This window comes from Notolepis coatsorum, assembly GCF_963971535.1.
Source record: "Notolepis coatsorum genome assembly, chromosome: 13".
Lineage (NCBI taxonomy): Eukaryota > Metazoa > Chordata > Actinopteri > Aulopiformes > Paralepididae > Notolepis > Notolepis coatsorum.
This window is the reverse complement of record NC_140177.1, coordinates 126143426-126169622: the sequence shown is the minus strand read 5'-3', so window position 1 is coordinate 126169622 and position 26197 is coordinate 126143426. Positions and strand designations below refer to the sequence as shown.

At 44.8% G+C, this 26197-nt stretch overlaps 1 protein-coding gene across 1 annotated transcript in view; it reads left to right on the top strand.

Moving 5' to 3' along the window:
- trim110 (tripartite motif containing 110) overlaps positions 1–26197 on the top strand; it is a gene marked incomplete at both ends in the record, with an annotated part of 168268 nt that overhangs the window by 131820 nt on the left and 10251 nt on the right. The window contains one exon of the mRNA XM_084327799.1: positions 5500–5771. Within this exon, the coding sequence (XP_084183925.1) occupies positions 5500–5771 (272 nt within the window). The remainder of the gene's footprint in view (positions 1–5499; positions 5772–26197) is intronic.

The following is a 26197-nucleotide window of genomic DNA, read 5'->3' as shown; positions in this document are numbered from 1 at the left end:
GATTTTTGAAGAGCTATGCTAAGCTCTTAGCTAAATCTTTTAAATGATAGCGACCAAGAGAGTTTTTGCTATGCTATGCTAGAGAGAGATGTTTTGTTTTATACTTATTTTTACTGGATTGGGCATTTTCAAGACAGAATCTTTGTAACTTACTTTTTCTAATTAAAACAACTTTGTTAAAATACTTATTGAATTCGTGGACTGCTTTCTATCATAATGTGTCACGACGCTGGCCTCGCCCTGCTCTCATCTGAGGTAAAACGGTATAGCTATATTCTGGAAGCCATGCAGATTGAATCAATTGCTGGTTACTGCTTTTAGCTAAAGTTATATAAAGGATATAATATATATATATATATATATATATATATATATATATATATATATATATATATATATATATATATATATATATATATATATATATATATATATATATATATATATATATATATATATATATATCACTGTTTGTTGTTTGCGAGCGCCGGTACCAACTGTGTTTGACGGGCTCCATTGGATTTGTGGGAAACTGAGAGTCTAGCCACTGCAGGGCCTGATGATCGGGCCACGGATTGATGGACCTGTCGAACTGATAAGAGGTTATGGGGCTTGCAAATTATTATTAGTGTTATTGCGCTAATATTACACTATTGGCAGTAGTAATACTTATTAAAAGAGTAGTAATATCATCAGGCTTACAAATGATTAGCATTACAGGCTTTTCCTAAAAAATGATGATAATGGTGATGATAATGATAATGATAATATAATTACTATTATTATAGGCAAAGAGTTCTCCCAGACATACATTCGGTTTATTACAAACAAAGAAGAGGTTAACAACTCTTCTACGCTTATATTTCATATCAACTGGATATAACTAACTAGTGACTATGAAGTAAGCGTGATTAGGAATAGTAATTGACCCGAGAACTTGGCGAGTTTAGCACCTTGCTGGGGGATATCGGGCGGCCACAGGGTTCTATCTCGAGTAGGTGATTTGAGATAGATTAGAGACACCCGTAGGCTTTCAACAGTAATTTATAAGCATCATATTCTATATTCTATAATAATATTTCAAATTGCATTGGTCCGGTTGGGAGAATTCAGTACTGTATCTACAGAACCTTCTGTTTAATCATCTTCCCTTTATTAATTTCCTTCGATTTTTTTGTACACATGATCTCAAGAAGGTACTGAACAAGATCAGTGGCAGTTTTTTAAGTTTGGTCATTATTATCATGGTGTTATTCACTGTCAGAGATTCAAAGAAAAATCATAATTCATATTCTCCTTTGTTTCATCACAATTTAAGCAAGCCTAGTAATAGACACAATATTTCTGACACTGTGAATACATTCCCTGATGTCCATAGATGTACCTAGATACCAAGAATATGCAAATGGACCTTGTAGAAGTGGAGCAATATTCCATTTACCTAGGTCAGGGGTCGGCAACCTGCGGCCTCGAGGCCGCATGCGGCTCTTTAGCCAATCAGCTGCGGCTCCCTGGCCCAAAAAATAAAAATAAAACGTTTTTTTTAGTTTTTTTTTTAACTTTTTTATTGAATTTTTTTTCTTATTTTGGAGATCGATGTCATACTGTGACACTGAAATGAAAAAATATTTCATCAACTAAGATATTTAGTCAACAAAAGGCTTACCTGTATGCCTGATATGTGGTGCGAAATTTGCGAACAATGAAAAATTAATTTTTATTTGATAGATTTTCCACAAATAAGGGAAGGACTCTAATAGAGCTGCATAGTTCAGGGTTTTATTTCAAAGTAGGTCTACAGATGCCAGTGTTTTTTCTCCTTTTCTGTGTTTCATTTCAAAGTAGGTCTACACATGGTATTCTTTTTTCAAAGTGGACTACTTTCTATTTTATAAATGTTCCACAAATAAGGGAAGGACTCAAATATGCCTGAATAGTTCAGGGTTTTATTTCAAAGTCGGTCTACAGACACCAGTGTTTTGTCTCCTCTTCTGTGTTTTATTAAAAAATAGGTCTACACAGCCAGTATTTTTTCTCCTCTTCATAAGAGTTTGAGGTTTCCCTTTGTTATAACAGGTAAAAACAGCAATTAAAAAGTCAAATCTTTTCTTTTTGTTGCTTTATAATCCCATTAATGCAACAAACTGTGTGCTATAAGTATAAAGTATAATAAATCGCAAATTACTTTGGGTATGCAATTGTCAGGCGTTTTATGCTAAATGTGGGGTATGCTTGGGGATATATAAAACGTTATACACTGTGTTATCTTCATTTTAAGGGTAAATAGGTTGTGCGGCTCCCTGAGCATTTTATTTTGTGGGACGGGGGAAAAGTGGCTCTTTTGATAGTAAAGGTTGCTGACCCCTGACCTAGGTATATATTTTAGGCGAAAATATTCCACGGGTGGAACAGGTTAGAGATTGTAAAATAGATTGTAAAATAGTCACATAGAAAAATACTGTACATGCTGTATATACTGTGGCAATTCCAGGTGTAGGGGTGGCAGAATAAAACAACAGACAGATGGGTTGTGTTTCCCAAAATAATACGTTTCCTTTATTTTCTAAACAAACAAACATTTCACGCTTCTCCTCACTCTCTCTGACTTCAACTTAGACTGTCTGCCGGGCGGCTTTTCCGCTTACTGTCTCCTTACTGTCTCCTTGCCCCTGATATGAGAGAGTGAGAGGGTGTCCTTGGGCCCTATTTTGTTCACCCTCCTCAACACACGCATCGTGTTGTGATTCGCTAGTCGGTCTTGATGGCTTTCTAGCGACAGGTGCTTCTGGAAGCGGATGCCCAAATATGGGCAGCGCCTATGCCGCCTAGCCATTGGGCCGTTACGTAGCGTCCTTCGATCACCAAGCCCAGTGGTGGCTTGGGGTTGCCACAATACCCGTAGCTTTTATCTTCCATATTCTAGTGTATTCAGATGAATACTACTGTCTATAGTGTTTACACTCACCTTTCATACACTGTACAACACTGTTCATATTGTGTATACCAATAGCTTTTTCCTATCTTCCATATTCTATGTTTATTTCACATCTACTCATATTATTTAAACCATTGACTACATTGGTTATATTATCCATAGTGAGAGAAACAGGGTTTATTCAATGTATGTGATGTATAGATTGGGGGGAGATGACCACAGCTAAAACGGTGCCGGGTCGGCGGTTAGGTGGCCGAGCGGAGATTGCGTTCGTCACCAGCCCCGGAGCTGTTCGAATCCAGCTCACAGCTCCGGGGTTGTCACCATCTTGGCTGGCCGTCTGCACTAATACAATTGGCTGTATTAGAGGGTGGGAGAAGCTGGCGGGGTGGGTCCAGGTCATTGTAAACAGTGACTCCTACAGTTCGGTCGGGGCGCCTGCTAAGCGCGGATAGGACTTGAGGGGGATAGTGTGGTCCTCCCACACGCTACGCCCTCTCGATGAGAATCCGCGCTGCCAGGTGAAAAGAAGCGGTGATTGGCTGGACGTGTGTCGGAGGAAGCACGTGGTAGCCTCCACTCTCCCAGATGATCTGACTGTGGGGGGTAAGTGCGCAGCGACCAGGAAGGGACTGGGAATTGGCATACGACTAACATTGGGATGGGAGAAAATCGGAGGAAAATGGAGGGGGAAAAAGATCAAAAAAAAAAAAAAAAAAAAAAAACGGTGCCGGGTCAGAGAGATCAAAATGTGCATGGTTTGCCTATGAAGAGAGTGATAGAACAGTGGTCCAGTAGCCAGCAGAATGTTTAGCAGTCAGCCCAATGTTTTGCATTCCTCGCAGGAACAAACTGATTAGAGTGTACTGTCTCCCAGGGCAGGAGGGAGAGAGGTTCATCTTAATGAAACGTGAGTTTATTAGTGTTAAAGGTTATGCAGTTGTCATGACAACACGTCGCATGACAACCAGAAGGCGGGGCCGTCGTTGCGACGACGAACATCTATGAGTCGAACGGTGTTTCCGGGTGTAAGGCAGACTAGAATCTGACTCAGACTAGACTCTGACCAAGAGCGAGTAGGACTGAGATCACACAGAGGACACTCTCTCCTCTCATTGAGAGGGGGGGGGGGGGGGGGGGGAGGAAGAATGCCACACCAGCGTTAGCTTCGGCTACCACGAGGATGGTCTTGGCTAACGAACGGGCCTGACCACTATTGGACATAACAGCAAAAGGACGATAATCTGAACACACCGAAAGATCTTTAGAATAGACTCTTCAAGGACGATACAATTTGATAACATCTGATAACATCTGATTATGAGGTTCTGTTTATAGCAATAAAACAACGCTTTTCCTCATAAGGTATCTCACGGTGTCGGAGTGTCGAATTCTTACGGAAGTGGAGGATTATTATGGTTTATGGATTGCACTAACGGGGGAGATAAGGATCTTATCTACCAGTATCGGAGACGTCAGGACCATTAAAAGTACACAACGCAGAGGAATTGGATGGAGGGCCAAACAGACGAAGACGTGATACTGGCCAGTTTGATCAGAATCTTACAATAGTGTATTCATATTTATACTACTGTCTATAGTGTTTATAGCTACTCACTCTACTGTTAATACTGTTATATACTGATACTGATACTTTCCCATATCTTTCATATTGTCTTATATTTTATACACATGTATATTACATTGTACTTTGCACTGTGGTTAGATGCTTAACTGCATTTGTGTTGTACTCTATACTTCTAATTCTATATATAATCTAATCTATAAAAGAGAATGGTTTATATTGAATTCATACAACTACTTTACCATCTCTGAGAACCACGTGCTTCTATGTTGCCTGGTGAATGACCAGGGCACCGCAGAGCTCTATTTTTTCAAGCACATGAACTACGAACAGATTCCAATATGTACAATTAAATGTAAGTTGTATATAGCTGTGATACCTCCACAGGCAAAACACAGTTGAATAAACGTGTATTCACAGATACACATCTATAGTTCAATCAATCAATCAATCTGTGGCAAAACAGTTCTACAATCTTGAAGCATTGGTTTTCTACTTTGCACACTAAAACTATTGTGGCTTATCTTAAAGGAACACGCCAACATTTTGGGAAATTAGCTTACCGTGTTCTCCAGAGAGAGAGACAAGAAGATAGATACCAGTTTCCTCTCCGTGGTTCAGTAGAAAGCTATCTGGCTGCACGTTAGCCTAGCTTAGCACAATGAATGGAAGCGGACAGTGCCGGTTAGCCTAGGCATTGTCCAACTAACACCTCTCCCGAAGGCTAACCGGCACTGTCTGCTTCCATTCATTGTGCTAAGCTAGGCTAACATGCAGCCAGATAGCTTTCTACTGAACGCACAGAGAGGACACTGGTATCTATCTTCTCGTCTCTCTCTGGAGAAGACGGTAAGCTAATTTCCCAGAATGTTGGCATGTTCCTTTAAGCAGAGAGGAAACACAGAAGCAGCGCAGGTGGGAATGTCCAAGCTCTGTTCCTGAGTGTCTTCCTCTGTTTTGTTTTCCATATTCAATACAGTAACCAGTCCGTTGACTCTGGACACAAACACAGCCCATCCTCTCTTGAGCATCTCCGACGACCTGCGCTCGGCCACGCGGGTTCAGAGACGCCTGCCATGCGCGGCTCACCCGGAGCGCTTTGACCACTGGGCCCAGGTCCTCACCGTGCAGACCTTCTCCTCCGGGACCCACTACTGGGAGCTGGAGGCCGAGGGCTTCTGGGACATCGGCGTCTGCTACAGGACCATCGGTCGGAAGGGGAAGGAGGGCAACGCCTTCGGAATCAACAAGGTGTGTGATCATCTCCTGGTGCGCGTGGTGATTATCAGTGGTGGAAAGTAACTAGTACTTTCAAGTTTCTTTATTAGTTGTCATACAAAAATACAGAATACTTTTGTATGAAATGCTTTTTTCTGTTTTGCTCCTGAGAGTGCTAGATAAAAATAGATAAAGCATAAAATAGAAAGTCAAAAGTACGTAAACAAAGTGTAAACAAAAGTGTTCATCAATATACATATATACAATATACAATACAGAGTAGAAGAAATTAGTAACTGAGTTACAATACAATACAGTATTGTGGCAATTCCAGGTGTAGGGGTGGCAGAATAAACAACAAACAGACAGGTTGCAGTTCCCAAAATGATACTCTTCTTTATTTTCTAATAAACAACCAAACGTTTCACACTCCTCACTCTCTCTCTGACTTTATATTAATTATTCCGTCTGCCGGGCAGCGTCTCCGCTCCGCGGCCTGTCTCCTTCCACTGCTACGAGAGAGTGAAAAAGTGCTCTTGGGCTCCATTAAGTTCCCCCCCCCTCAACAGGCGCACCGCACCGTGATTTGCTAATCGATCTTGATGGCCTGCTAGCGACAGGTGCGTCCGGAAGCGGATGCGGATGCCCAAATATGGGTAGCGCCCAGCCATTGGGTCGCTACGTAGCGTCCTTCAATCACCAAGCCCAGTGGTGGCTTGGGGTTGCCACAGTATACAGTACAATGCAGAAATGGGATGAGGTACAACTTAGGGTAAGGTGCAATGAGGTATGGATTGTAGTGCAAATCTCTTTACCAATAAATAGGTACTATACAATAGGTACTTTTACTCAAGTACTGTACTTAAAGGAACACGGCAACATTTTGGTAAATTAGCTTACCGTCTTCTCCAGAGAGAGACAAGAAGATAGATACCAGTTTCCTCTCACTGTGCGTTCAGTAGAAAGCCGACGGACAAAACTCTTCAAAACTGCGTGTCTATAAAGGACTTGTGTCCAGGTAAAAAGAAAAAAATTGAAAAGTAGAACTAGACGAAAAGTACAGAAACAGGTAGAGCGATCTGCAGCAGCGGCCGTCTTTGGCGACGCATGTGCACAACCTATCTGGCTGCATGTTAGCCTAGCTTAGCACAATGAATGGAAGCGGACATGGTCCAACTAACACCTCTCCCGAAGGCTAACCGGCCATGTCCGCTTCCATTCATTGTGCTAAGCTAGGCTAACATGCAGCCAGATAGGTTGTGCGCATGCGTCGCCGAAGACGCCCGCTGCTGCAGATTGCTCTACCTGTTTCTGTACTTTTCGTCTAGTTCTACGTTTAAATTTTTTTCTTTTTACCTGGACACAAGTCCTTTATAGACACGCAGTTTTGAAGAGTTTTGTCCGTCGGGCTGGTGGTGGAATCACTTTTCAAGTTCACAAGCGGACAACAGCTGATCGGAGCGTCTGGGTCCTTTGTTTACAAGATATCAGCTGTTACGCAACCAGCCGGCGTTCTACAGCCAGCAAAGCAAGCCGGACTTAACAAACATAGTCCCGGAGGCTTTCGTGGATGTCGTGGACGCGGGCGATGTGCGAGACAGAAGAGGGCTGAAGAACGGAGAGAGAGAAGGAGATGCAAACCATATCTCCCCTCCGTCGTCATGGGTAACGTGAGGTCTCCCCTCCGTGAGATCTCCCCTCCGTCATCATGGGTAACGTGAGGTCTCTGGCAAATAAGATGGATGAGTTTGTTGCCAGTAGTCAAAAGGAATACCGTGTAGCATTATGTGTTTTTCTGAGACATGGTTACACACAGATATTCCTGATAGCAATGTCTCTATAGACGGGTTTCAGACGCTCTGATCGGAACCGCAGGAGCGGCAAGCGGAAAGGAGGGGGGCTTGCTTTATTTATTAATAAGAGATGGTGTAATCCCGGTCATATATGAATCTGAATCTGAATCTGAATATAACAATCAAAGAGCGACACTGTGACCCGGATATAGAGATGTTAGCTGTTGGACTCAGACCATATTATTTGCCCAGAGGCCCAAGAGTCACTACAGGGCTGTTTGGAGGTCACAGACTGGCAAGCACTCTATGAGCCCCATGGAGAGGACATTGATGGGCTCAGAGAGTGCATCACGGACTATATAAACTTTTGTGTGGACTCCAATGTCCCTTCAAGGACTGTTACCTGCTACCCTAACAACAAGCCATGGGTCACTAAGGAAAGCGGACAAGGATGACAAGAGGATTATGGCAGGGACTGAGGGCTATAACTGACTACAAAGTCAGCGCCCCCTCAATGGGGAGCGACGACGCCTCCCTTGCGGACCAGCTCAACATCTTCTACGCGCGGTTTGGTGCAAACAGTGGCACTGCTAGCCCAACGGGTAGTGACGTCACTGGTGCGCCGGCTGCTGTGGAGGGGGGGGGGGCATCCATGGGGGGGCGGGGACGCTCTCTCATTGACGGTACACAGTGTGAGAAGAGCATTTATGCAGGTGAACACCAGGAAGGCTGCTGGCCCAGATGGAATAACAGGACGCATACTTAAGTCCTGTGCCAACCAGCTTGCCCCGGTGTTCACCGCCATATTTAATCAATCCCTGGCGGAGTCGGTGGTCCCTGCCTGCTTCAAGATGTCTACCATCATCCCTGTACCGAAGAAACCCTCCCCAACATGTCCAAATGACTACAGACCGGTGGCACTCACCTCTGTGGTCATGAAATGTTTTGAGAGGCTGGTCAAGGACCACATTTGTGCCTCCCTCCCCAGTGATATGGACCCTATGCAATTTGCATACAGGACAAACAGGTCCACTGACGACGCGATCTCCCAGGTACTGCACAGCACCCTCTCCCACCTTGACCGTCAGAAAGGGGGCTATGTGAGACTGTTGTTCATTGACTACAGCTCAGCGTTCAACACCATAGTCCCCATCAGACTGGTGGACAAGCTGATCGAGCTGGGTCTGAGCTCCGCCCTGAGCGCCTGGGTACTGGACTTTCTGAGTGAAAGACCCCAGGCGGTCAGGGTGGGGGGTCAGACCTCCAACACCATCACCCTGAGCATCGGGTCCCCCCAGGGCTGTGTTCTAAGCCCCCTGCTGTACTCACTCTACACACACGACTGTGTGGCCAAGTTCAGCTCCAACTCCATAGTGAAGTTCGCAGACGACACAGTGGTGGTGGGGCTGATCTCGGACAACGACGAGAAGGCCTACCGGGAGGAGGTTGAGGTACTGGAACTCTGGTGCCAGGACAACAGCCTGCTCCTGAACATTGGTAAAACCAAGGAGCTGATCGTGGATTATAGGAGAGGACAGCAGGAGACACACACACCACTGATGATTAACGGGGCTACCGTGGACAGGGTGAGCAGCTTTAAGTACCTGGGGGTCCACATCTCAGAGGATCTGACATGGTCAACACACATAGACACAGTAGTAAAGAAGGCGAAACAGCGCCTCTACCACCTGAGACAGTTAAGGAAGTTCAGAGTATCGGGGAAGATACTCCAGTCCTTCTACTCAGGAGCTGTAGAGAGCATCTTGACCGGAAACATCACTGCCTGGTATGGAAACAGCACGGCACAAGACAAGAAGGCCCTACAGAGAGTGGTGCGCTCAGTCGAGCGTACCACGGGTATTGCACTACCTCCCCTGCAGGTTCTATACAACAAGAGGTGCAAATCCAGAGCCTGCAGGATAATGAAAGACCCTCACCACCCCAATAACAGCCTGTTCCAGCTGCTGAGGTCAGGCAGACGCCTGCTAACCCCAGCTACTAGGACAGAGCGGCTTAGGCTCAGCTTCTTCCCCCAGGCCATCAGAGCCCTGAACAATGAACATTGAGTGCCACAGAACACTGAACTATCCACACACAAGCACACATGAACACACACACGACACGCACGCTGTGCACGCTCACACACTAGCAGCCACTTAACACTTTAACATGAGTGGGCACACACTCATGCCGCACACTTATGGCCAAAAGGAAAGGCCACTTTAAATTAGAATAACAGGAACAGTGTATTGCACTACCAAAGCTACCTAGCATGTCCTATATGCTCTGTAAATAACTATGTACAGATACCGAGATGTCACACCATGTTACCTGTTACCTGTTTATTGCACAATGTTGTTTTTTATTGGATTCTATTATATGTTGTAACACTGTATTGCACATCGTTGCGGGAAAGACCACCCGCATTTCATTGTATACTTGTATGCCGTGACAATTAAAACTCTTGACTTGACTTGACTTGACTTGATAATATACTATAATAACACATTTCCGTTTGTTGGCAACGGTTTTTGGGTCATATCTTTATGAAAATTAATGTGTTGATAAGATAAAAACTACCTACGTTTGTGAAAATGGGCGTTGCTGCGGAACCAATCAAAACGCGTTACAACGTCAGGTGACTTGATTTCTCCCAATGACATTCTTCAAGCCCTGGAACCAGGAAGTAAATATTGCTACTCGTCTGTTGACAAGACTGGATAGCTCTGCATTCGGTAAGCTCTCAATTCATTACTATTACTATTGAAATGCATTTTTACTTAACTTTACAGCATTATTCAAACGTGATAGGAAGTTATGAGTCATCAGCAGTTTATATGCAGTCCGTTTTGACGTCCGATTACACATTGGAAAATGTTGTAGCCAGCTCACAAAGACTAACGTTACGTTAGCATTTTAACTTTCTCAGATAGCAATCTAACATTACGTTAGTGTAAATCAAACAACTCTAACCCAATACTAATAATAGTAACTTGTTTCGCATTCTTGCTGTGTGTTACACTATGGTAATAGCGGTCTGTGTTGTTGCCTGTGACGTTAGAAATTTGACGTTGTCACAACCGTTACATATGTACAAAATATACTGTCTCATAAATATACTCTTCCAATATAACAATTAACAATAGTTTGATATTGGATGGTCCCTGTGCTGTTGTTTACTGTCTATCTGTATGTCATGTATGTAATATGTTATGATGAATAGAAAATAGGGGACCCTGATGTAAACAAGATGAAAGTCTTTCTCTGGTCTGCATCCCATTAACAATTGTGTGTATTGAGCTGTACTGTACTGTACCCATTCTGCAATCTGTTAATAACGTTTTCAATCAATCAATCAATCAATCAACATTTATAACACAATAACAAGTGTGAAAATAACATGTTATTTATTTTAACAGTAACATGTATTACAAAAACATATTCCCTGTTGTCCCAAATTACTGCTCCTTAATGATGATGATTCTTTAGCTTTAAGTATTGTTCAGAGACGATTTTGGCTGGCAGGAAGTACTGCTGAAAAAAAAATTGGTGCTTTGATGACAAGCTCCACATTCTCTGCCCTTTAATCACTGGAAACAGTTATTAGCTGATGTTGTAACAATGGAGCTTTCTACAGCTAGATTAAATGGTGCAAACTATCAAACAATAGATAGCTGGAACCAACAATGTGCATTTTATGCCTGTACCTGTGCCTATCTTCCAAAAAAGAAATAAAATATATGAAAAAAAGAAGAAAAAAACTCCAGTGAAAACTTAGGATACAGTGTTCTGACAGTCCAAACACAGACACATGTCTGTACATGGTAGGTTGTTTGATTTGCATGTGCATCGCCCCTTCATGCATTGTGTTTTTTTGCAGGAGCAGTATACAAGTTCCAGGATTGCGACTGGGGCTGGAGGAAGTGACATCCAGTCAATCTCGAAGAAATCTCTGGACTGCTGATCACCACATGGGAACTGTATTGAGAGGCATGATCACAGTGAAGCAATAGTCGGGTGTCTGCTTCCTCCTGTATTGAGAACAGTGTTTGTAGTGGTAACACCTCCACCCCTGTGCCATCAGGGACTTCAACTGTGGCGGGTGGATTTACTGATCCCTCGAGAAAGTGCATTAACTTGGCTTTATCAGTTTTCACCATAGAGCCATCCATGTTCGCTATGGCTGCAGGGAAGGGTCCCAGACTGTAGACTAACATTTCCCCGATGTCAATCTTCCTGACTGTTCCCACCACTATAAGCCTGGCGAAGAGGTCTCGGTCTGCTTTCAGGGCCATCTCCTTGCCTCTCACCTTGGTAACACTTGATGTTGCTGTGTCCTTGAAGGTTTTGAGTTTCATCTTTTTTACAGGAGCATGGAAGTCCACCTCATCTGTTAGGAGACGTTGTTTAAAGAAATCGCCAAATGCCTTCTCACTGTACTAGTTACACATTACACACATACAAATGACAATAACACTATGTAACAACCATCAAATGCACTCACAGCACACACATCCACACGCACACACTCACTTTAAACAAACAACTTACTGCAGCACCCACTTTAGAACACCTAAACACACTTTATATTTATTGGCAAAGAATTTGCACTACACCTTACGGTAAATTGTACCTCATCCCATTTATGCATTGTACTGTATAGTATATTGTATTGTAACTCAGTTACTTTTCTACTCTGCATTGTACATTGTATGTATATATTGAACACTTGTCTACGTACTTGACTTCTATTTTATACTTATCTATTTTTATCTAGCACAATCTCTGGAGCAAAACAGAAAGAAGCATTTTATATAAAGGTATTCTGTACTTCTGTATGACAACTAATAAAGAAACTTGAACATAAAAAAATCAACATTCTGTTCTCTATGCCAGGCTAGATCTGACCTTGACTCATGTTACAGGATTAATACACACTTTATACACAAAGCATTCTCTTTGGTAGCATTCATTCTGTGTTTATTGTGTCATACTGGGGAATAATATTAATATTATTATGTCCTATTGGGGACATAATTTTAAATTCTGAGCAATTCAATAGTTTTTTTTATAGACGTCTGACATTGATTGAAAACGGTTAACAGATTGCAGAATGGGTACAATACAGTACAGCTCAATACACACAATTGTTAAGGGGATGCAGACCAGAGAGAGACCAACAAAGTGAGGTATGTAATACATTTCGAATCAAATTGTGGTCGGTTAGATCTAACGTTAATATCACGTTATCCATCTAATGGATAGCAAGCTCACCTGACGTCGGTATGGCTTGCAAAATACAATCTTATAGTAAGAAACAAAACACAAGTTGAACATAGTTTTGAACGTTTTATTACAATAGTATTTAGGTCGGACCGTCGGATAGATAGCGTTAATATCACGTTAACCATCTAAAGCTCATCTGTGACGTCGTTATGGTTAATACAGTGCAAAATACAATCTTATATAGTAACAAAACAATACACAAATTGAACATAGTTTTGAACGTTTTATTACAATAGTATTTACTGTCTCATGTTGTGTATAATCAGCTAGCGTTCCAGTCAGATCCATTCTCCGTTGTTCTTGTTGACAATTTTGGGGTCCCGAAATCCCGTTTCTGTATCCTGATTGGTTTATCAGCTAGAGGTGTCCAAAGATATGCATGAGCAAACATTTAATTTAAATGTAAGATTACGAACACCGATGACCAACAGACGGCTGGCCAACAAACGTATTTTGACTCAACATAATAACTAGATATCACACACAAAGAATTGTGTAGTCTGCCAACATGGATCAATCAAGTTCACTTTAGACAGACTCTGCCTCCCATCTACTAGTGGTGGTGGCGGAGACTACACACAGACTTGGCTGAAAGAAGGAGCACATTCAGTGTTAGACTATAAGACTCCCTAGATGCAACACTGAACAGGAAGTCCTTCATTCCGACAGCCATTAGACTCTATAATGCATCAATGTGCCTCACTGCATCACTGAGCACAGGATGACCGTACAGTCTGGTGAAATCTTCCTGGACACTTGACATTTTTACACTTATTACTGTACATTTTACTGTATATTTCTGTATATTCTTGGCTGGATAGTTGTATATTTAAGATTTTATAATGTATATACATACCAGAATGTATATCCTGGGCCGTATTTTATTCTATTTTATTCTTATTTTTAATATTATTATATTTTTATTCTTATTTTAGTCCTATTGACTACCTAAATGTTTATCGTTGTTCAATGTGAGCGATCTGTAGTGCCGGATTTCCCTCGGGATAAATACAAGGATTTCTATTCTATTCTATTATTTTCTATTTACGTGAGTATTTTCATTTTAAGGAAAATATTGTACTTTTATCTGAACCCACCAGTTACTAGAGAGGCAGTTAAATCATTTTGTGTCCTGTACTGTGCAGGACAGTGATGCAACAGTAGCAGGACAGTGGATCACAGTGATGTAGCAGGACAGTGCATCACAGTGATGTAGCAGGACAGTACATCACAGTGATGTAGTAGGACAGTGATGTAGCAGGACAGTGATGTAGCATCACAGTGATGTAGCAGGACAGTGATGTAGCATCACAGTGATGTAGCAGGACAGTGATGTAGCAGGACAGTGCATCACAGTGATGTAGCAGGATAGTACATCACAGTGATGTAGTAGGACAGTGCATCACAGTGATGTAGCAGGACAGTACATCACAGTGATGTAGCAGGACAGTACATCACAGTGATGTAGCAGGACAGTACATCACAGTGATGTAGTAGGACAGTGCATCACAGTGATGTAGCAGGACAGTACATCACAGTGATGTAGCAGGACAGTACATCACAGTGATGTAGCAGGACAGTGCATCACAGTGATGTAGCAGGACAGTGCATCACAGTGATGTAGCAGGACAGTGATGTAGCATCACAGTGATGTAGCAGGACAGTGCATCACAGTGATGTAGCATCACAGTGATGTAGCAGGACAGTGATGTAGCAGGACAGTGATGTAGCAGGACAGTACATCACAGTGATGTAGCAGGACAGTACATCACAGTGATGTAGCAGGACAGTGCATCACAGTGATGTAGCAGGACAGTACATCACAGTGATGTAGCAGGACAGTACATCACAGTGATGTAGCAGGACAGTACATCACAGTGATGTAGTAGGACAGTGCATCACAGTGATGTAGCAGGACAGTACATCACAGTGATGTAGCAGGACAGTACATCACAGTGATGTAGCAGGACAGTGCATCACAGTGATGTAGCAGGACAGTGCATCACAGTGATGTAGCAGGACAGTGATGTAGCATCACAGTGATGTAGCAGGACAGTGCATCACAGTGATGTAGCATCACAGTGATGTAGCAGGACAGTGATGTAGCAGGACAGTGATGTAACAGGACAGTGATGTAACAGGACAGTGCATCACAGTGATGTAGCAGGACAGTGATGTAGCAGGACAGTGATGTAGCAGGACAGTGATGTAGCATCACAGTGATGTAGCAGGACAGTGATGTAGCATCACAGTGATGTAGCAGGACAGTGATGTAGCATCACAGTGATGTAGCAGGACAGTGATGTAGCAGGACGGTGATGTAGCATCACAGTGATGTAGCAGGACAGTGCATCACAGTGATGTAGCAGGACAGTGATGTAGCATCACAGTGATGTAGCAGGACAGTGCATCACAGTGATGTAGCAGGACAGTGATGTAGCAGGACAGTGATGTAGCATCACAGTGATGTAGCAGGACAGTGCATCACAGTGATGTAGCAGGACAGTGATGTAGCAGGACAGTGATGTAGCAGGACAGTGATGTAGCATCACAGTGATGTAGCAGGACAGTGCATCACAGTGATGTAGCAGGACAGTGATGTAGCAGGACAGTGATGTAGCAGGACAGTGATGTAGCATCACAGTGATGTAGCAGGACAGTGATGTAGCATCACAGTGATGTAGCAGGACAGTGCATCACAGTGATGTAGCAGGACAGTGATGTAGCAGGACAGTGATGTAGCAGGACGGTGATGTAGCATCACAGTGATGTAGCAGGACAGTGCATCACAGTGATGTAGCAGGACAGTGATGTAGCAGGACAGTGATGTAGCAGGACGGTGATGTAGCATCACAGTGATGTAGCAGGACAGTGCATCACAGTGATGTAGCAGGACAGTGATGTAGCAGGACAGTGATGTAGCATCACAGTGATGTAGCAGGACAGTGCATCACAGTGATGTAGCAGGACAGTGATGTAGCAGGACAGTGATGTAGCAGGACAGTGATGTAGCATCACAGTGATGTAGCAGGACAGTGATGTAGCATCACAGTGATGTAGCAGGACAGTGCATCACAGTGATGTAGCAGGACAGTGATGTAGCAGGACAGTGATGTAGCATCACAGTGATGTAGCAGGACAGTGATGTAGCATCACAGTGATGTAGCAGGACAGTGCATCACAGTGATGTAGCAGGACAGTGATGTAGCAGGACAGTGATGTAGCAGGACAGTGATGTAGCAGGACAGTGCATCACAGTGATGTAGCAGGACAGTGATGTAGCAGGACAGTGATGTAGCAGGACAGTGCATCACAGTGATGTAGCAGGACAGTGATGTAGCAGGACAGTGATGTAGCATCACAGTGATGTAGCAGGACAGTAATGTAGCATCACAGTGATGTAGCAGGACAGTGATGTAGCAGGACAGTGATGTAGCATCACAGTGATGTAGCAGGACAGTGCATCACAGTGATGTAGCATCACAGTGATGTAGCAGGACAGTGATGTAGCAGGACAGTGATGTAGCATCACAGTGATGTAGCAGGACAGTGCATCACAGTGATGTAGCAGGACAGTGATGTAGCATCACAGTGATGTAGCAGGACAGTGATGTAGCAGGACAGTGATGTAGCATCACAGTGATGTAGCAGGACAGTGATGTAGCAGGACAGTGATGTAGCAGGACAGTACATCACAATGATGTAGCAGGACAGTGATGTAGCAGGACAGTGATGTAGCAGGACAGTGATGTAGCAGGACAGTACATCACAGTGATGTAGCAGGACAGTGATGTAGCAGGACAGTACATCACAGTGATGTAGCAGGACAGTGATGTAGCAGGACAGTGATGTAGCAGGACAGTACATCACAGTGATGTAGCAGGACAGTGATGTAGCAGGACAGTGATGTAGCAGGACAGTGATGTAGCAGGACAGTACATTACAGTGATGTAGCAGGCAGGGACCGAAACTAAAGCCCGCCACCCGCCAGGGGCGCTCAGTTTTTACCTTTGGCGCTTGACACTTAGAGGGCTGCCCGCCATGTGGCGTGTAGACGTGTAGTTCATAACGATACTCTTATTTTGATTGTGCGAGTACAGATTATAGCCTCTCTCGTCTTTTTTTTCTCCGCCGCGAGATCAGTAAAAAACTACAAGTCCCACATTGCACTCAAGTCAACGGTCCAATCACAGTAGAGTGACGTGACTGGTTTCATGAGAAAGAAAGCAAATGACCAATCGGAAGCTCTCATTTGGCTTGTTTAGTTCCTGAAACGCCACCATTGCGATATGCGGGCAGTCTGCTCTAGTCTATATCGGACCTCCATGAGCTACCGTTACTGTTTAAACAATGACCCAGTCAACTATTCACTTTTAGTTTAATACATGACGAGGCATTGTCTAACGGTATCTAGCTGGCTAGCTACTGATAGCTGCTGATATCAACAAATGCTCCAGCAATAGTCGACTCGAGTGCATAATACCTCCGTTCCCTCGTTAGCTAGCTCACGTTAGCTAGCTCACATTAGATCTATCTGTCCCAGTAAACTAAATTGTCTTAATGTTATCTACCGGGCTAGCAGTAGCTACAGATAGCTCCTGATATCAATGTCTTATAACATTGATTAAATGCGTATTCTAGCTGAGGGCATGTTGAATGTGATTTGACAAAACCGTAACGTTATACCAATAGGGTCCAGCTGCATCGCCGGAGAATCCTTGCATGCTGAATGTAGGGTCTAGCTGAATATAGGGTCTAGCTGCAGGGCCGGAGAATCCTTGCTGGAGCTGGAGGCTACTCAAGTATACACACAGACAGTGGAGCTGTTTGCAGATAGCGAGCATTTTTACTTATTGCGTGGTGGCGATGTCTCGCAGATAATACAACTACAAGTATGATTATATAATATATATTTTATTTAAAAAAAATATTATATAAAATATATATATATTTTTTTTAATCAAAAAAAATGTGGCAGGTAAGAAATATGCTTGGCGGGTAGATTCTTCCCATCTACCCGCCACTGGCCTGTGAGTCAAAAAGTTAATTTCGCTCCCTGGTAGCAGGACAGTGCATCACAGTGATGTAGCAGGACAGTGCATCACAGTGATGTAGCAGGACAGTGCATCACAGTGATGTAGCAGGACAGTGATGTAGCAGGACAGTGATGTAGCAGGACAGTGATGTAGCAGGACAGTACATCACAGTGATGTAGCAGGACAGTGATGTAGCAGGACAGTGATGTAGCAGGACAGTACATCACAGTGATGTAGCAGGACAGTGATGTAGCAGGACAGTACATCACAGTGATGTAGCAGGACAGTGATGTAGCATCACAGTGATGTAGCAGGACAGTGATGTAGCATCACAGTGATGTAGCAGGACAGTGATGTAGCATCACAGTGATGTAGCAGGACAGTGCATCACAGTGATGTAGCATCACAGTGATGTAGCAGGACAGTGATGTAGCAGGACAGTGCATCACAGTGATGTAGCAGGACAGTGATGTAGCAGGACAGTGATGTAGCAGGACAGTGATGTAGCATCACAGTGATGTAGCAGGACAGTGATGTAGCATCACAGTGATGTAGCAGGACAGTGCATCACAGTGATGTAGCAGGACAGTGATGTAGCAGGACAGTGATGTAGCATCACAGTGATGTAGCAGGACAGTGTATCACAGTGATGTAGCAGGACAGTGATGTAGCAGGACAGTGATGTAGCATCACAGTGATGTAGCAGGACAGTGATGTAGCATCACAGTGATGTAGCAGGACAGTGATGTAGCATCACAGTGATGTAGCAGGACAGTGATGTAGCAGGACAGTGATGTAGCATCACAGTGATGTAGCAGGACAGTGCATCACAGTGATGTAGCAGGACAGTGATGTAGCAGGACAGTGATGTAGCATCACAGTGATGTAGCAGGACAGTGCATCACAGTGATGTAGCAGGACAGTGATGTAGCATCACAGTGATGTAGCAGGACAGTGATGTAGCATCACAGTGATGTAGCAGGACAGTGATGTAGCAGGACAGTGATGTAGCAGGACAGTACATCACAGTGATGTAGCAGGACAGTGATGTAGCAGGACAGTGATGTAGCAGGACAGTGATGTAGCAGGACAGTACATCACAGTGATGTAGCAGGACAGTGATGTAGCAGGACAGTGATGTAGCAGGACAGTACATCACAGTGATGTAGCAGGACAGTGATGTAGCAGGACAGTGATGTAGCAGGACAGTGATGTAGCAGGACAGTACATTACAGTGATGTAGCAGGACAGTGCATCACAGTGATGTAGCAGGACAGTGCATCACAGTGATGTAGCAGGACAGTGATGTAGCAGGACAGTGATGTAGCAGGACAGTGATGTAGCAGGACAGTACATCACAGTGATGTAGCAGGACAGTGATGTAGCAGGACAGTGATGTAGCAGGACAGTACATCACAGTGATGTAGCAGGACAGTGATGTAGCAGGACAGTACATCACAGTGATGTAGCAGGACAGTGATGTAGCAGGACAGTACATCACAGTGATGTAGCAGGACAGTGATGTAGCAGGACAGTACATCACAGTGATGTAGCAGGACAGTGATGTAGCAGGACAGTGATGTAGCAGGACAGTGATGTAGCAGGACAGTGATGTAGCAGGACAGTACATTACAGGGATGTAGCAGGACAGTGCATCACAGTGATGTAGCAGGACAGTGCATCACAGTGATGTAGCAGGACAGTGATGTAGCAGGACAGTGATGTAGCAGGACAGTGATGTAGCAGGACAGTACATCACAGTGATGTAGCAGGACAGTGATGTAGCAGGACAGTACATCACAGTGATGTAGCAGGACAGTGATGTAGCAGGACAGTGATGTAGCAGGACAGTGATGTAGCAGGACAGTACATCACAGTGATGTAGCAGGACAGTGATGTAGCAGGACAGTTAAAGGTGTATTCCACCCAAATGGTTAGCAGGACAGTGCAGGACAGTGCATCACAGTGATGCAACAGTAGCAGGACAGTGGACAGTGGTAAAATGGCTGCAGGACAGTTAAAGGTGTATTCCACCCAAATAGTGTTAAAGGTTATAACCCAAATGTGTCTTCCCCGGATGATTTTAAAGGTGTATTCCACCCAAATTGTTTTAAAGGTTATAATACAGTAGCAGGACAGTGGATCACAGTGATGCAACAGTAGCAGGACAGTTAAAGGTGTATTCCACCCAAATGGTTAGCAGGACAGCCCCATCACAATGTGCAGGAGGTGTGTACAGTAGCAGTACAGTAGGTGTACAGTAGCAGTACAGTAGCAGTACAGTAGGTGTACAGTAGCAGTACAGTAGGTGTACAGTAGCAGTACAGTAGGTGTATAGTCGCAGGACAGTTAAAGGTGTATTCCACCCAAATGGTTAGCAGGACAGTACATCACAGTGATGCAACAGTAGCAGGACAGTTAAAGGTGTATTCCACCCAAATGGTTAGCAGGACAGTGGATCACAGTGATGCACCAGTAGCAGGACAGTTAAAGGTGTATTCCACCCAAATGGTTTTAAAGGTTCTAATACCAAAATGTGTCTCCCCCGAATCATTTTAAAGGTGTATTCCACCCAAATGGTTTTAAAGGTTCTAATACCCAAATGTGTCTTCCCGAATCATTTTAAAGGTGTATTCCACCCAAATGGTCTTAAAGGTTCTAATACCCAAATGTGTCTTCCCCGAATCATTTTAAAGGTGTATTCCTTCCAAATGGTTTTAAAGGTTCTAATACCAAAATGTGTCTCCCCCGAATCATTTTAAAGGTCAAGTCAAGTCAAGAGTTTTATTTGTCACGGCATACGAGTATACAATGAAATGCGGGTGGTCTTGCCCGCAACGATGTGCAATACAGTGGGTACAACATATAATAGAATCCAATACAAAAAAAAAATTGCAATAACAGGTAACAGGTAACATGGTGTGACATCAAAATCGGTATCTGTACATAGTTATTTACAGAGCATATAGGACATGCTAGGTAGCTTTGGTAGTGCAATACACTGTTACTGTTGCTAATACTGATTTAAAGTGGCTTTTCCTTTTGGCAATAAGTGTGAGTGTGTGCGCATGAGTGTGTGCCCGCTCATGTTGAAGTGTTAAAGTGGCTGCTAGTGTGTGAGCGTGCACAGCGTGCGTGTCGTGTGTGTGCTCCACCCAAATGGTTTTAAAGGTTCTAATACCCAAATGTGTCTTCCCCGAATCATTTTAAAGGTGTATTCCACCCAAATGGTTTTAAAGGTTCTAATACCCAAATGTGTCTTCCCCGAATCATTTTAAAGGTGTATTCCACCCAAATGGTTTTAAAGGTTCCAATACCCAAATGTGTCTTCCACAAATCATTTTAAAGGTGTATTCCACCCAAATGGTCTTAAAGGTTCTAATACCCAAATGTGTCTTCCCCGAATCATTTTAAAGGTGTATTCCACCCAAATGGTTTTAAAGGTTCTAATACCCAAATGTGTCTTCCCGAATCATTTTAAAGGTGTATTCCACCCAAATTATTTTAAAGGTTCTAATTCCCAATTGTGTTATGGTGTCTTCCCCAAATCCTTTTAAAGCTTATAACCCCAAATAGTTTGAATGAATAAATGAATGAAATGGGACTATGAAGTCTTTATTTGTAACACATGTGAGATGGGCAGCACACACGCATTCCTTTGGGGGGGTTGCCATTGAAATGTCATCTGCGCTTGACCCATCCTGTCATCCTTCATCCTGTCGTGGGTCCGCTCCAATACAATACCTTGCCAATCCAAGTGCTCCTGTTCATCTTCATCAGGGACGTGACAGCATTAGCGATCAGTTCTGCATGTTTTTCCATTCTTTCGTTTTTATTTTTGTATGTGTAGTCCCACAAATAGCTTTAAAGGTGTATTCATCCCAAATGTTTCTAAAACTTTATTCCACCCAAAGTTAAAATACTACTTCATGTTCAACTCCTAAAGGTATATATGCTTGAATTACATTCAAGTAATCTCATGACTTCCAGCTTGCTAGCCCATACAATTCCTTCAGGAAAATGTTTGCTGTTTTAAGGTTATGTTAGGCCCCATATTAAACAAAGGTTCCTAACTAGGTGGTCCTGGAGTGGTAATCAGAAGGCCACCAGCAAAGATATGTATTGTCTTTTGTGTTTACAAAGACATTGTAATAATTGTTGTGAAGGGCCAGATTAAACCGAATATATATATTTATTTATATATATATATTTAATTGTATTCGTATATTCTCTAATATTCCCTGATATCCCTTGTATATTCCTTGTACAATATGCATTGAATATCCATTCTAGCCTACTGAACATCCCATAATAGTCTCCATTCTACTATTGGTCGAGACCTTGGTGCCAGGCTGCCATACCCCTCAGACCCAGTTCAAACGTACCGCTCCACATGTACGAACAAGTCCTAGTTCCGCGTAGGAATCTGGCTACCGCACCACTAATGGGACTATTTGTTCATAGTGCGTATATATACTGCGCTACTAAAGTAGGACTTCCTTTTTCAGTCCAGTTTCTTACCCTCCAATAGAGTCACAGACGTAAAGCCTCCCCGCGACGCCACGTGTGGGAGTAAGGCCAAGTTCGCCTACCATCGGTATTGAGACATCGTGTATATTAATATTTGAATAGTCATATTTGGCACTATATCGTCGAGTTAGACGTAGTCTATTAAGCTAATAATAGTCTGTTAATATATAGTGCTTCGTGCGGTGAGAATACTACCGTAGTCAGTACCCCATCGTTTCGGGCAGAGAACTGGCTGCTTATCCAGGGTGGTTGACCCCACGTGAAGCTGCACCCGAGGAGCCCCAGAGCCGACGAGCGAGTGGACCTGTATACCGGATTATTCTACCGACGACAGCCCGCCTTCCCAGGCACGGATTATGCTTTGTATACTTTGATTATTCCATGGATAAAGACCCCCGACACTGCCGTGTGTTGGAACCCCCCCCCCCTGGAGAGGACGCAAGGTGAGGAGACGCTCTGCAAGACGAGGTCGCTTCACGTCTCTCCTCCGTGGACCGGATGACGCCGGCCCACAAAGAGTCCACCTGCTTTCATCTGTGGTCCAAGGATCGCCGGCGCATTGAACGGCACTACAGTGGGTTCACCTGGGATACCCTTGGCCGGATGAGGCAGTCGGATTCTACCCCCCCCCCCTTCCTACTCCTGTCGGCTTACAAGCGACCGGATTAACCCCCTCTAGTGTATCCAGTATATAATCATTAAAGTATCATTGCTGTTATTCCTTAAACTATTCCAGGTCGTATATGTACCACCTGCGCCTTCAGAGATTGGACATTCTCTATTGATATACCAACGAATACTCTTGCCATAAAAGTGCATACTAATTCCATTCATAAATGTGATTGATTTGATTAAGTGCTTGCTCTACACACCATCGCTGTGTAGAAATAAAGACCTATTTCTAATTCGTACATTTGTGTTGGATCCGTTTCATCTACGTGACAGTGTTCATCATAATATATTTATGCCGTGTACTGGGTGGCCGAATATTAAGTACAAAGGTAGTGGTAGTAAGTATCATATCTAGTAATACAGTCAGGGAATTGTACCCCTCAGTTACAATTGGTCCTTCGAGCCGGAGGGTAATTAGTGTAATATTAATATAGTGTTATTAATATTGAAATGGCCTATGATGAACACTCCACGAAACGATCCTCCTAACCAACGCCCGCAGCGCGAACGACGGCTCCCTCAGTACTTAGAGGCCTACGCTGTCAGTCAACAACCTAGTCTTCTACTAACAGTAAACGCGGTAAAACTAGAAAGTAAAAGTATGTCTAACCCCAACGCCCAGACTACCCCGACCATAGAGGCCCCTACGGGCTCTAATGTAACTGACCAAGTTCACGGTGGGGACCAGTGGGAACCAGACATGACTTCACACCCCGCCAGTACTGAAGAAGTAGTCCCCGATGAGTCCCGGGAGGAATACAACGCTACCGAGAGAGAACTCGGCACGGAAGAAGACAGGGAGAGCACCGTGGAGATAGAGCTCCAAGGCTCCGCAAGGAGTACCCCGAGGGAAGGCTCCCCTATACAACCGCCTTCTCCCAGCGAGGCAGAGAGGACCCTACAGCAGGCCTTCCTCATCAGCCTGAACGCCGCTGCTGAACGCGACCGACTGCAGATCCAGCAGCGAAGCGAACACGAGCAGATACGTCTAGAAATAAGACACATTCAGATGGAAGAGAATGTGGCCCGAGAACGAGCCGGTGCTCAACGGGACGCAGCGCGCGACAGACAGCAGTCGCAACTAATAGAACAGCTGATCAGACGGACAACACCCTCTCCCTCCGCCACAGGCTCCAGGAACTCGTCTAGACACACCTCCAGGGCGGCATCCCCTAGCCGAGTAAACAACCCTGAACTTGACCAACAGACGAGGTCTATACCCCCCACAGACCACTTCCCCCCACCGGTCCAAGCGAGACCTAGCAACCGGGAAGGAGCAGCATATCCTGTGGAGAGGCTAAACCAGAGACTACAAGCACTGGATGACCTAACTGAAGACGAAGAGGAAGAGGAGGAGAACCACGCCCGAAGACAGCACAGTACTCTACCGGACCAGGAGGTCCGGTACAGCCCAGGCTATACTCCCGCGGAGCTGCGCTACAGACCCCCGACTCTATACACGGGTGAGCACGACGCACGACCCGCACCGAGGAACAGCACCTGGACAAGCGGGCCATGGTACACTGCCGGTACCAGCCCATACCAAGGAGCGGGAGGAGACTCGCCTAGGAGGCCTCTCCCCCAACGCTCGCCGATGTATCCACAGTCAGCGTCATACATTGGCACGCCTATGGTACCCGACTTCACCCAAGAGAACCGGGCCCAGTATACAGAACTCCGCATGTGCCTGGAGACCATGTTGGTGGATGTATTGGATGAACGCCACAAATACGCCATCCTACTGAAGCACTTAAAGGTACCCCGCGCACATAATATAGCGCTCGCCTACGCGACTTCCACCACCCCATACACAGCAGCGCTGGTAGCATTGGACCAGAGGTATGGGCGCATATGGGATTACGTGATCCAGGAGATCCGACACATCGACCGCTTACCCCCAGCAATAGACAATCGAGCACTGGACGACCTGTCCATCAGAGTGCAGTCCCTGGTAGGGATGTTGGGAGCGCAAAGAGAGAAGGGGAGGCATGAACTTTACGCCAACTCAAATGTGGAAAGGATTCTGGAGAAGCTGCCGCCCGCTCGTCAGGAGCGCTTTAGGCGGCAGAGGGACCACAGAGACCCGAATGGCCCCGAACCGAACCTCCTCGATCTAGCAGACTTCCTGGCGAGAGAAGTCAGCAGCCTACGGCTAGATACATTCGGACGGAGCACCCCTGGCTCCAGAGAAGGAACCAGACGACTAAATGATGGAAGAAGATCGGTGACTGTGATGCACCAATCGGAGTCAGTACCGAGCAGCAGGAGCCACAGTACCCCCTCCAGAACGGAGAAGTGGAAGATAGTGTGCCCCTACTGTGAGAAAGAACACTGGCTAGCGCAATGTGACTCCTTCCCCAAGCTGAACGCGGAGGAAGCAGGTCAATGGATAAAGTCCAACAAGCGCTGTTTTCGCTGTGCGCGCTCACACATGGCAGCCGAATGCCGCTTAAAGAAAAGGTGCACCAAGTGCGATGGATCCCATCTGGACATACTTCACGACAGTAACAGACGGCGCCCTTCACCCGCACCATCCAGCCGCAAAGCGAGCGTCATGTACATCGATCCCGCCAGCAGCAGTGGAGCCCGAGTACTCCTAAAAGTAGTGCGTGTGACACTAAGCTACCAGAATAAAGTCCTGGACACTTACGCCGTCCTCGATGACGGGTCAGAGAAGACCCTGCTGCTCGCCTCCGCTGCGGCCCAGCTAGGGCTGCGGGGAAGCGAAACCCAAATGACAATTCGGACAATAAGACGAGATTTGAAGACGATAAAGGGCGAGAATGTCTCATTCTCTATCGCAGCAAGCGGCCAGCCTGAGCGACGGTACCAGATTACAGACGCTTTCACCAGCCAAGAAATAGGACTGTCGCGGTACACATACCCCGTCGCCAAGCTGATGGAGAAATATGTACATCTGCGCAAGTTACCGATCCCGCTCATAGACAATGCTATGCCGACCCTGTTGATAGGCTCCGACCATGCAGACCTCATTGTCCCGATAGACCGGGTTCATACCGGACCCCGAGGCTGTCCTGCAGCAGTCGAGACCCGTTTGGGATGGACTCTCCAAGGCCCGCTCGCCAAATCTCTCAACCGAAGTACAGCCACTAGATGTCTCCACTCCCGAGTCACAGAGGGA